General features: G+C 42.4%; 1 protein-coding gene across 4 annotated transcripts in view; it reads right to left on the reverse strand.

Moving 5' to 3' along the window:
- Positions 1-12772, reverse strand: part of LOC124555694 (ATP-citrate synthase) — a 171887-nt gene that overhangs the window by 78643 nt on the left and 80472 nt on the right. For all 4 annotated transcript variants that reach the window (XM_047129698.1, XM_047129700.1, XM_047129697.1 and 1 more), the window contains exon 2: positions 358-528. In XM_047129698.1, coding sequence (XP_046985654.1) covers positions 358-513 — 156 coding nt within the window. In that variant the 5' untranslated portion in view covers positions 514-528. The remainder of the gene's footprint in view (positions 1-357; positions 529-12772) is intronic.

Consider the following 12772-nt stretch of genomic DNA (forward strand, 5'->3'; position numbering starts at 1 on the left):
TTTATCTGGAAAAATTTCAACAACATGTGAATATATGTATTCTGGTCCACGTAGTTTGCACTCCTGCTCCTCACTTACTGCTGGCATAAATCATTGCCATAATATTCCTTACCGCATTAATGTCACAGCAAATTTTACAAGCAAGTTTTTTGTCTTGCTTTAGTCCTTAACATATTCATACTTGATTACAGTTTACTTACAATGTAATGATTGAAAGTAAAGGTTAAGTATAATACTCACATAGTTACAGTAAAAACATTTTCTAAACAGAAATATCATAATTTATCTCTATACAGCTAAAAAAAAAAAAAAAAAAAAAAAAAAAAAAAAAAAAAAAAAAAATTATGAAGGACACACCTCAGTCAGAAGCCATGGATGTTTGCTTCGCAATTCGTCCCAGTTTGTGCTCTCGTCAACTGATGCAAAGCGACAGAAAGATGCAGCTGTCCCACTTTGAAGATGGTTATTTATTAATTGTTTTCCTGTTGCTTCTCTTATTGCTTTGGCTGACATTGTGCAGATTTAAATCTATAAAGAAGAAATGAGTACTTTCATTATATATCACTGCACATAACATACAACAAGTTTGAGCACATTTTACAAATTTAGTGTTTTATACTATTAAACATTTCAGTAGCAGTATCAGTTAGTCAAAATAGACCATAAAGGGCACTGACAGAAAAAGACTGTGCAGATAGCATCATAAATTTCCTACTGCTACAATTTCTATGCTCCCTACAGAAATCCATGTCGCTCTGTGTATTAGTGGGTAAGTGTCGGACTACACACATAAAAGTCCAGGGTTCAATCGCCACCCAGTCCTGTGATTGTGTTGACAGTTACAGTTCCTTTCACTTCTGATAATGATTTGTGTATGTTAAAAATATGAAGTGGCACTATACTTGGACTCCAGCTTCTATTGTAGGAGCCCTTGTATCTGGTTGGCTACCGATTATAGGTCATAAGGAGGCAAGGGCATACCTCCATTAGGACAATACATAGTAAAGAACTGTGGTATTCAAATAAACCTTTGGGTTGAAGACAGCTTTACCTTTACTTATAGGAATTACATACATCTCATGACATTAAATAGTCTTGTCAGAAGCATGCACTGTTCTTTAGATAGATTTATAGAACAAAGGAGGTTCATTAGACTGAATACAAATTGGAGCTGGGAAGGATATTGAAGATTTGGGAGGGGGGAAGGGAGGAATTGGTCACTGGATTTCCAAAAGAATTTGCCTTAAGCCATTCACGGACACCACACAAAGCCAAATCTGGAAGACCAAATATGAATTTCAAGCCCACTCCTTGCAAATGTAGAATGCAGTACATTAACAGTTGTTCTCAGACAGCAGAAAAATCTCTTTCCAAAAAAAAAAGAGGTGGTTGTGGATCTAAAATGGTTGCTGTTTCTTATTTTTTGCATTTTTATATTTTTATGTTATTTCATGTGTAGCCTCTTGACTACTGTAAAGCCTTCTCGACTTCTTATTAAACTCTATGAGGATATGAAGATATTACTACATTTTGAGGAGGAGGAGGAGATCAGTGTTTAACGTCCCACTGACAACGAGGTCACTAGAGACGGAGCACAAGCTCAGATTAGGGAAGGATGGGGAAGGAAATCAGCCATGCCCTTTCAAAGGAACCATCCCTTGGGTTTGAACCATCATCCTCCTGAATGCGAGTCCAGTGCGCTAACCACTGCGCCACCTCATTCGGTACTATATTGTGAGCTTGTCCTCTGTGGATCATTTGCATACTGTACAGTGCACATCCGTCAGATGTGTACCTTGTGGGAAGTACAACACAATTACACAATATTTATGGAGCAACACGTATTTTAAATTTGTTTCACTGTTTTTGTGTGGACTTCCTGGTAAATGGTGGTGACGAAGGCTCAGAGTCTCGCCTACCATGACAGACAGTTGAAATGCACTTTTCTAAGATTAAGCCTAACAGAAATTTCAATTGGGGAATCATTTTTCCTGCAAGTACACTATGTGATCAAAAATATCCAGACACCTAACTAAAAATTACTTACAAGTTCATGGCGCCCTCCATTGGTAATGCTGGAATTCAATATGGTGTTGGCCCACCCTTAGCCTTGATGACAGCTTCCACTCTTGCAGGCATATGTTCAATCAGGTGCTGGAAGGTTTCTTGGGGAATGGCAGCCCATTCTTCATGAAGTGCAGCACTGAGGAAAGGTATCGATGTCAGTCGGTGAGGCCTGGCACGAAGTTGGTGTTCCAAAACATCCCAAAGGTATTCTATAGGATTCAGGTCAGGACCCCGTGCAGGCCAGTCCATTACAGGGATGTTATTGTTGTGTAACCACTCCACCACAGGCTGTGCATTATGAACAGGTGCTTGATCGTGTTGAAAGATTCAATCACCATCCCCGAATTGGTCTTCAACAGTGGAAAGCAAGAAGGTGCTTAGAACATCAAGGTAGGCCTGTGCTGTGATAGTGCGATGCAAAACAACAAGGAGTGCAAGCCCCCTCCATGAAAAATGTGAGCACACCATAACACTACCACTTCCGAATTTTACTGTTGGTACTAACACACGTTGGCAGATGACGTTCACCGAGCATTTGCCATACCCACACTCTGCCATCGGATCATCACATTGTGTACTGTGATTCGTCACTCTACACAATGTTTTTCCACTGTTCAAATGTCCAGTGTTTACGCTCCTTACACCAAGCAAGGCGTTGTTTGGAATTTACCAGCGTGATGTGTGGCTTATGGGCAGCCAAGTTTTCTCACCTCCCGCCTAACTGTCATGGTACTTGTAGTGGTTCCTGATGTAGTTTGGAATTCCCGTGTGATGGTCTGGATAGGTGTCTGCCTATTACACATTACGACCCTCTTCAACTGTCGGCGGTTTCTGTCAGTCAACAGACGAGGTCAGTCTGTACGCTTTTGTGCAACGTGTTCCTTCATGTTTCCACTTCACTATCAAATCAGAAACAGTGGACATAGGGATGTTTAGGAGTGTGAAAATCTTGCGTACAGATGTATGACACAAGTGACACCCAACCACCTAACCACATTCGAGGTCCGTGAGTTCCATGGAGTATCCCATTCTGCTCTCTCATGATGTCTAATGACTACTGAGGTTGCTGATATGGAGTACCTGGCAGTAGGTGGCAGCACAGTGCACCTAATATGAAAAACACATGTTTTTGGGGGTGTCCGGAGACTTTTGATCACATAGTGTATTGACATATCTTTGATGTGACTGAAATTTGCAAATAAAATAGTTCTTTCCTGTCAATCCAAAGCCCCTTGATGTCCTGTGCAGTAAACAACAACTAGAAAACGTGAAGCAACAGATTGTCACCACCACCATCTTTATCACAGTCCTCAGAAAATCCGACTCATCCATCCTTCCATCCTTCCTTCCTTCCTTCCTTCCTTCCTTCCTTAACAGTGCTGCAAATGTAGATGTTAAATGATATCTTAGCATTAATGGTTCATGTTCTAATTTTTATCCCCCAATGGTGAGAAATGACAGCATACAATTAATGACTTCGATCTAATTTAGCATGGGAATTCCTTACCATTACAGGACTATCAAGTCAATGAAATCCTCGTTAAATGTACAGAGGGTCATAAAAAGTACTGTATACAACTATGACCTAGAACACAATGACCTTATTTCAATGTGGTGAAAGAAATTAGTAGTCAGAAAATTTGTAACACATCCTTCTGTGAAACTGCTTCAGCCAAAATAGCACACACCTCTAAATTTCAATCTGAGAGGAAGACAATCAGTAAAGTAGATTAATGCTAATCCTTGGTGATTGGGTTGTAGAAAATATAATAATAGTTTGATAAAGGACAGCAGATGCACCTCTAAAAACTCATTAAGTAGGTTTTCCCAGTGTGGTAATTTATTGTATTCTTCTGAGGTTTGCTGCTACATCCTAAAATCAACTTTACATAACAGCTGGCCTTGATATTTCAAGCTCATTTTAGAACAAGGCAGCCAACCTGAGAAAAATACCACCTAAAACAATCTATTGTTATATGAAACAGAAACTGCACAAATGGCTGGGTGGCAACCTCCAAACATATGATTACCATTCAAAACATAACAATCACCACAGATGATGCAAAGTCCATGCTATGTAGAGCACCAATGCTCCCAAGAGGCTAATGTGGCATCCTTCACCTTCTTTCCATCGAGTCAAACTAATGTTCCTCAAAGAGCCAATGAAGCTTACGCACTGGGCTGTCTTCTTCCTACTGTTAAAAGCAAAAATGGCTTTTAAGGTGTGAGCCTCATTTTCGCTGTATTTTGCTGGTTCTATTGCATCTGTCCCACAACAAGATTTGGCAACTTATTATGTAGAAATTATGATGACCAAATACACACTATGGTGTATATGCTATTCCCTGATAATTACAGTCTTCGAAGATAACAAACCTCACATTTACAATTGTTGCCAAAATCCACTGCAATGAAATTTTGTCTCAAGCTTCCATAAACAGTTTTTAAGACAGAAAATCCCCAAGTGGAAACCTAAATGTTTCAGATAGCTGCAAAGAGAGAAACTTCCAGTGTGATTACAACTTTAATAGTGTCCGAGCATGGGCTCGGTATGAGTTATATACAGTTTGCTCTCTCCCCCCTTGTTATTTTTCATAATTTAGACACAGAATATAAACAAAAATATTCGTCAGAGATTTATATATTGTGTACTACAACATCTGTGAATTTCCCTTGCTATTTTAGTTATTTGTAATGAAAAGTGAATTACTATGGAGAGAATGTTACCAGACCCATTATTTTACACTCATGTTAGTTTGTTTTACCAACTTCCTACCAAACTGTCGGGCTCCAACCTAACCTAGACCCATAGCTACACTAAAGATCTACTTATCACAACAACAAAAATTTTGTAACGAGAAACAGAGGAGGGGGGAAGGGGGAACTATAATACTGTACCCACAGGCTATTAAAAAAAAAAAAAAAAAAAAATTGTGAGCAAACTGTAGTTCACAATACCTTAACAATAAATCAAGTCCAGCCACTTCATACACTACTAAACATCTGTGATTGTTCCACAACATATTCCTACAACTCATTACTCCCAATCCTAGCTGTGAGTAATTAATCTTGTTGTTACTTTACAAGGTACTACAGTTTATGAATCACAGAACCTTACATGTCTCGACATTAAGAGAAAGTTTGGCAGTCTTCACACTATGGTGGTATTTTGTTGGGATATACCATGACATTACTATTATCGTCATCAGCTAACACTTCCTCACATATAGCTACTTGATATGCAAAAAGACCAGAATTTCAATTTATAATATCCACCAACTAATAGTACCACCACATCTCTGTCTCTATTCTAGATGAAAATTCAACAATAAAGTGCTGCAGTCTGGCAAATTAAGAAGTTCTAAATTCACTCATAACTTTTATTCTGTGCGGTAGTGAATTGTAAGTTTTTGAAAATCTAAAAGTGTGTAATACACATGGGTATCTCTAATCCTAACTTAGGATGTCATGTGTGAAGGGTATGAATTGAGCTTTATTGGCAGAGTGTTTTCAAATTTCATTCTCATAGGATCTGTGATACGAGGGTTGGACCTTAAATAGTGACAACTATTTATTCACAACAGATACAACAGAGTTACTTGTTTGCACCTGTTACTTTCCTTCAAAGTAGTCGCCAGCGTTGTGTAAAACCCATTGCCATTGATGTGGAAGGCATAGTATACCATTATCAGAGCCCGTTCTGTTGATGGTGAGAATGGAGTGGTCTACTGCCTGTTGAATCTCTGGAACAGTTCTGAAGCGAATGCCACGAAGTGGTTCCTTCATCTTCAGATTCAATTCAAAGTCTCAAGGACTTAAGGCCGGGGAGTATGGTGGATGGTACAGTATTTCCCAGTCCCATCGACCAAACAGAGCAGCCACAGCTTGCGCTGTATGCACCTGCGCATTGTCGTGCAAAATGATGGGTGGGTTGCGCAGAAAGTGTCGCTGCTTCTTGCACAAAGCTGGTCACAGGTGATGCTCCAAAAACGAACAGTAATATTGCTGTGGAGGAACGTAATGCATTAGGATAACACCATCACAGTCGTACATGAGAATCACCATAATTTTAGACAGCTCCATTCGCACCATCAACAGAACAGGCTCTGCTAACAGTATACTATGCCTTCCACATCACTGGCGACGGGTTCTACACAACGCTGTTGACAACTTTGAAGGACAGTAACATGTGGAAACATGTAACTCTTTTGCACTGGTTGTGAATAAATAGTTGCCACTATTTAAGTTCCAACCCTCGTACAAGAAGGTGAAAAGTGGAATGAATTCACTTTCACGCCCTGAGTAGAGCCAGACAAGGAAGCCTGTGGGCCTTATAGCACTGTTTATTTTCAACACCACCAACACTGTCATTTAATCACTCATCATCTTTATAGTTGTGTGGCAACTAAACATGAGAAAAATCCCATGATATTTATTTTTCAACATTTTGATTTATTGGATTGGATTGATGGGATTAAAGGGACCAAACTACGAGATCATCAAACTAGAAATAGTCCTCTGAGAGGAAGGACACAGAAGACAAATCCTGATGAACCCAATTGTGACCGAGAATCAATAAAACCAAGACAGAGAAGCAGTAGAAGGGAGAGAAAGAGTAAGGTGTGTGTGTGACTTGAACCAGAAAGCAGCTGGAGGTCTAAGGGGCATGTTATGCAGTGGGAGACACGCAATCTGCATCTGACTGGTTACCATAAGAAAACTGGCAATGAGGACACATTGATAAATCTTAGTAAAGAGATAATGATGATGAGACATTAAGGAAACAACAAATGTATAAGAATGAGAAGAATAAAAAGGAGGGAAGAGCAGGAGCCATGCTGGACCACCAAGTGAGGGCAGCCATGGGACCCCCTAGGACAGAACAGGAGCCCCTCCAATCCCTCAAGCATTCGACAAGGTCAAAGTGGTCTACCTCACAGAAAGGAGTAGAAACTAACTTCACAAGTAAAACCAGATAGGCCACTTTGGCATAATTGACTAGCACCAAAGGCAGCTTGTCAGCAAGTTTAAGATTTCATTGTAAGATAGCCAAATTAGGGGAATCCAGTATGATGTGGGCCACCATCAGGTAGTACATCCTTATGTCATAGGATGCAGCCATTTGTCAGACGTGCGATTGTGACTCCGGTTCTGGGGCTTTGTTGCAGGAGGTGGAACTTCCTGCCTAGAAAAAGAAAACAGTAGTCTGGATACTCAGATGAGTAGCAAAAGCATATCACATAATTGAGCAGCAGTTGCTAGTGCCTAATCTGCAGTGGAGGGACTCCACCCTCCACAAGTAGGCTGGTCAAAGGGCTAGTCCAAAAGGCGCCTGTCCAACAGTGTAATGAGTCCACTACCTGTAATGCCAAAGGCAATACTGAACCATATGTCAGAGTTCTATAACCATGCAAGTAGAGGATCACAGCTTTATAAAGCCACAGAAGCATAGAGTGAACTGAGAAATAGCTGGTGTTACTGAGACAGCAAAGAGTATTAAAATGTGACCAGCACTTTCACTTAAGTTGGTGAGGATGAGGAAGCCACGTTAACCAGGGATCAAAGAACAGCCCCAATAAATGATAAGACTCAAGCACATTGAGCATCTGATCGTTGAGGTGGAGTTCTGGCTGCGGATAGTCAGTACAATGGTGACAGAAGTGCATGACATGTGTCTTGGCTGGCCTAGGACTGTGCAGTTGCATGGCACCCTGCAGTCAGTGTTTAGCAACACCCACAGTTGTTGAGCAATAGTAAAAGCAAAAATCATCAGCATACAAGGTGGGCGACACTGAAGGCCCCACAGCTGTAGCTAGACCATTGTTAGTCACTAGAAAAAGGTGTATCTCAATACAAAGCTCTGTTGGAATCCTGTTCTCTTGTATTGGGGGGGGAGGATTGTGTAGTACCAAGCTGAAACTGGAAAGTACAGTGTGATAAGAAGTTCCAGACAAAAATCTGGAGCAGGCCCCAGAGACATCTGGATCTACATTTACATCATACTCCATAAGACGCCTAACAATGTGTAGCAGAGGGTACTTCTGACACCACTAAGTTATCCCCCTTTCCCTGTTCCACTCATGAATGTCAAGATGGAAGAATGATCATCAGTAAGCCTCTCTATTAGCTCTAATTTCTCGAATTTTCTCATCATGATCATTTCACAAGCTGTATGTAGTAAGAAGCAATATGTAGTTCGACTCTTCTCAGTAAATGCTGTCTCGAAGTTTCAATAGAAAAACTTCTCTGTGATGCACATTGCCTCTCTATTAACACCTGCCACTGGAGTTTGTCAAGTACCTCTGTAGCGCTCTCGCACCGACTAAATGATCCCATGATGAAATGCGCTACTCCTCGTCGTATCTTCTCTATCTTCTCCACTCACATACGGTTACAAGCAGGTGATGATAGCATGCAGCGTCACAGGCCTTTTTCAAATAGAAAAGACAGTGAAAAGGTGTTGTCAGTGAGCAAAATCCATCCGGATACTACACTCTAGGCAGACCAAATTGTCAGCAGTAGAACGGCCTAACCATCCTTGGATGGAGTCAAAAGGCCCCAAGATTCAAGATACCAACACAGCCATAGGCTCAGCATATGTTTGAGCAACTTGCAGGGAACATTAGTGATACTAACTGGGCAATACCTGTGCATCTCAAGGGGGTGTTTACCCGGTTTCAGTACCAGGACACTCACGTTCTCTTTCCACTGAGATGGGAACTCACCCCCCCTCAAGATAGATACAGTTGAAAATTGCACCAATCCACCAATAGGTGTTTGATTCTTTGACTATGAACGAAGTCTGGGCCTGGAGCTGCATCAAGGGAAAGGGCTACCACACTTGGTATTCCCACCAACTGAACGGCTCCAGGTGGCATGTAATGGAAGGTACGTGAATTCGCTCCGACTACTGTTTCAGGACACAAAATGTGGGCTGATAATTCTCAGATGCAGAAGCCAGAGCATAGAGTAGAACAAAATGTTTGGCAGCAGCACCTACATCAGAGTAGGCAACACCATTCATAGAGATACAAAATACACCTGTGGGGACTGGTGTACATAGAAGTGTCAAATCTTTGCACAGACATGAGGGGGTGGGGATGCAGTCCAATGGTAGTGACTTATTGTTCCCAGCATTATTGTTTCTGTCATTTTATTAGGTGGCGGACACAGGCACAAAGCCCTTTAAAGGCAATGTGCTCCATTGAAGGATGTTGCTTATGGCATTGGAGAGCTGATCTGTGATCTCTAATGGCCACAGCTATTCTGGAGGTCTATCAAGGCACTGTCTTCTGACAGGGCAATCCTGAGGAATAAGGGATGGCTAAGTTGGCTGCCAATAAAACGGCTGCAGTTGCACTCTGGACAGCCACATCAATATCTCCATATGGCTGTGTCTTAAGGGTGACAGCAGAAGTGAAGGTATCCCAGTCAGCATTGTTTAGAGCCCCTCCAGGGCGACACCCAAGTGAGTGATGCTGAGGTTTGGATAGGATGATCAGTAAGTGATCACTGTCACACAGGTCATCATTGACTCTCCAACGGATGGAGGGGAGAAGACAAGTGCTACAGATGGAAAGATCAATGGCTGAGTAAGAGTCCTATGCCACACTAAAGTGCGTGGGGGCCCCAGTATTGAAGAGACAAAGATCAATGTCTGTGAGCAAGTTTTTATAACTTTGCCATGGCTGGTGGTCATAGTTCCACACCACAAAGGGCTATCGGCACTGAAGTCACCCAAAATCAGGAAGGGTGGGGAGAACTGAGAAATCAGTGCAGACAATGCATTATGAGACACTTCATGATCAGGAGGGAGATACACATCATAAACGGTAAAATCAAGGCTCCTAGCAAGAACAGCCACAGACTTCAAAAACTAAAACGTATTGAGTGACATGTGTTCGCTGTGAACACTCTTTTATAGTTGGTAAGATTCTTAAAGAGCCTCGTAGCTATGGAGGGTAGGAGGTCTGCATAGCTGAAAACCAAGTTTCCTGGAGGGCAATGGAGAAAGCTGAGGAAATTCATAAGAGATGTCAACACTCAGCCAGGTGGTGAAAAAAATGCTACAGTTCCACTGGAGAATCATGCTATCAGTATTCTGGAGGGGGGGGGGGGGGCATTGCTAGGAAGCAGGTCACACCCCAGATTCACCTGCTGCCACCAGTTGTGAGGATATTGCATCAATACACACTGGCCCTGAATAAGTTTGTGTGTGGGTGGGGGTGGGGGGACTACCAGGAACTCCACCTCAGATACACAGGCAGTCCATGTACGGCACGGAGTACAGCAGTTTGTCTTTCATCTTCGAGGACTACTTCTTGTCATCCTCCTCCTTAGATGATTCCAATGTCTGTGAGGGCTTGTCTGCCTTAGTTTCAGGGACAGGGGAGGAACATGAAGCCCTATGACCAGCAACCTGCGACCTGCTACAGCCACTGGCTAGTATCTGGTTGCAGGTAAACATAAACCTGGGAGGGGAGTCGCCCAAGGGACCTCCTCCAGGTGAGAGATGCCAGAGGAGTACGATGCTTCTCTGGCTGGAGTTGGGGACCGATGTCTACAACAGGTGGGGAGAATGCGATTTGATAAAGCAGTTAATATACCTGCACAATAAGACTTTACCTTTTGTCAATAAATAATCATCAATGCTCCCAAAGTGGGCATGGTGGAAGCAGCAGAGGGAGTGGGGAGTGGGTGTAATTCAGTGGCTCCGAGGGCATTGCATAGAGGGTACAAGGGTGAGGGTACTGATGTTAGAGTAGATGGCGTCGTTTTACCCATAATGTATGTCACTGCCATACATGCAGGATGCAAATGTTCATACTCCTTCTTGGCCTTTTGATACATCAGTTGGTCAAGAGTCTTCTATTCTTGGATTTTCTTTTCTCATAGGAAGACGCTGCAATCAGGTGAACATAGAAAATGGTGCTGTCCATAGCTGACACAGAGGGGGAGGGGCACAAGGAAGGTCTGTGTGCAACTGACGTCCACAATCCCTCTTGCTAAGACACATGCCTGAATATCACGCATTTGAAGCACTGCATTGGAGGGAGTACACACGGATTCACATCACATCGAAACCCCATCACCTTGATCTTTTCTGGCAACGAGTCGCTTTCAAAAGCCAAGGCAAAAGCTCCAGCAGCAACCCTATTCTTCTTAGGTCTCCATTAGACACAATGGACAAAATAGACATAATGAACACCTCGTCACTCCAAATTCACAAACTCATCATGGGTCTGTAAAAGGTGCTCGCAGTAGAAGATGATACCCTGTACCATACTTGGACTTTCATGGAGGGTGAGAGTTACAGGAATGTCACCCAGCTTGCCATAGGCGAACAGTGCTCGTGACTAGGCAGGGGACGCAGTTTTTATCAGAACTGAACCACTCTTAATTTTTGAGATCAATGCTACTTATCCAAATCTGTCCTCAAGATGTTCAACAAATAATAATGGCCTTGTGGCCTAAAAGGAATCGCCATCAGTCCTAGAACAAACTAAGCATTTGGGGGGAGTATTTGTCCTGATGCCTCTTAGACCTAAGTAGCTCCTACAGTGTAGCAACAGATGGTAACATTTTGAGCTCATATCTCTCAAAATTATAAGAATTTTTTCCTTCAGAATAGACTGCTGGGGCCATGCAGCCACTAGCCATAGATAGCTTACTAACATGAGAGTTATCCACCATGGTGCCACCCTCTCTGAACGGGGGCTCTACCCATGGGTGTCACATGGCCTGAGCAAGGGCTACCTGGTCAGTATCTGTTGCCTGGAGTCCTCAGGCCTCAGCCAAAATGGGCACATACTCCTCGGCATATGTGGGGACTTGCAGCTCAGGCACCTACTGTCTTGAGTTTTACCATTGGTAGATAGGAAGGGTGCACAGATAGAAATATACAAAGGTGAAATACACACTGCACTGGGAAATCTTCCTTGCACGATCTGCACTATTGTAAAATTTGGAAGAGGAATGGTAGGTCAAACCCAACAATGGGGACCGTGTAGTTTAGGATGAAAAGATGTGTAAAGTGCCGGAAGAGAAGAAAAGGGAATGTGCAAAATCAGAAACCAAATTCAAGAGTGGTTGGCACCAAGAAGATCTCCACATGAAAAGCAGAGAGGAGGGGAAAGAATAGTAGTGTTGCAGCACGAAAAGGGAAGTAACACTGCACGGAGTGGAGCCCCGTGTTGGCTGAGCATATACTTACAAAGAGAGTTGAGAGACCCCTGGGTTGGGGGGGGGGGGGGGGGGGGGGGTGGGCGGTTGATTATTTTTTGTCTGTTTTGATCACTGTTTCATCATCAAGTGCCTGGAAACTAAATATTTGTGTATAAAAACAATTTCATCATGTTTTAGGGAGTCACTGAAGATTAACATCTGCTTGCTGCGTTTTATGGTTAGCTTTGTAACTATTCTGCAGTAGCTTTCATTTCTTGAGAGGTTTCTTTATATTGTTTTTACATTAATTTAAGTCTCAATCACCTTTAATTATTCTACCAGCGACAATTTTTCTACAGATAAATCCACTATTTGCTTGATATTTATCCATAGCTCCTCTGTGGGTCCGAATTTTGCCTGAGGCATGAAACGATTTCTGTCTTATTCAGTTGACTGAATACGTAGACTTTTCAGCATGTTTTGTACCCCTTTGTATCTTGATTACTATTGTTGGTGTAACTGCAAAGTGTTCGCCAGTTCC

The sequence above is a fragment of the Schistocerca americana genome, chromosome X, assembly GCF_021461395.2.
Source record: "Schistocerca americana isolate TAMUIC-IGC-003095 chromosome X, iqSchAmer2.1, whole genome shotgun sequence".
Classification (NCBI taxonomy): domain Eukaryota; kingdom Metazoa; phylum Arthropoda; class Insecta; order Orthoptera; family Acrididae; genus Schistocerca; species Schistocerca americana.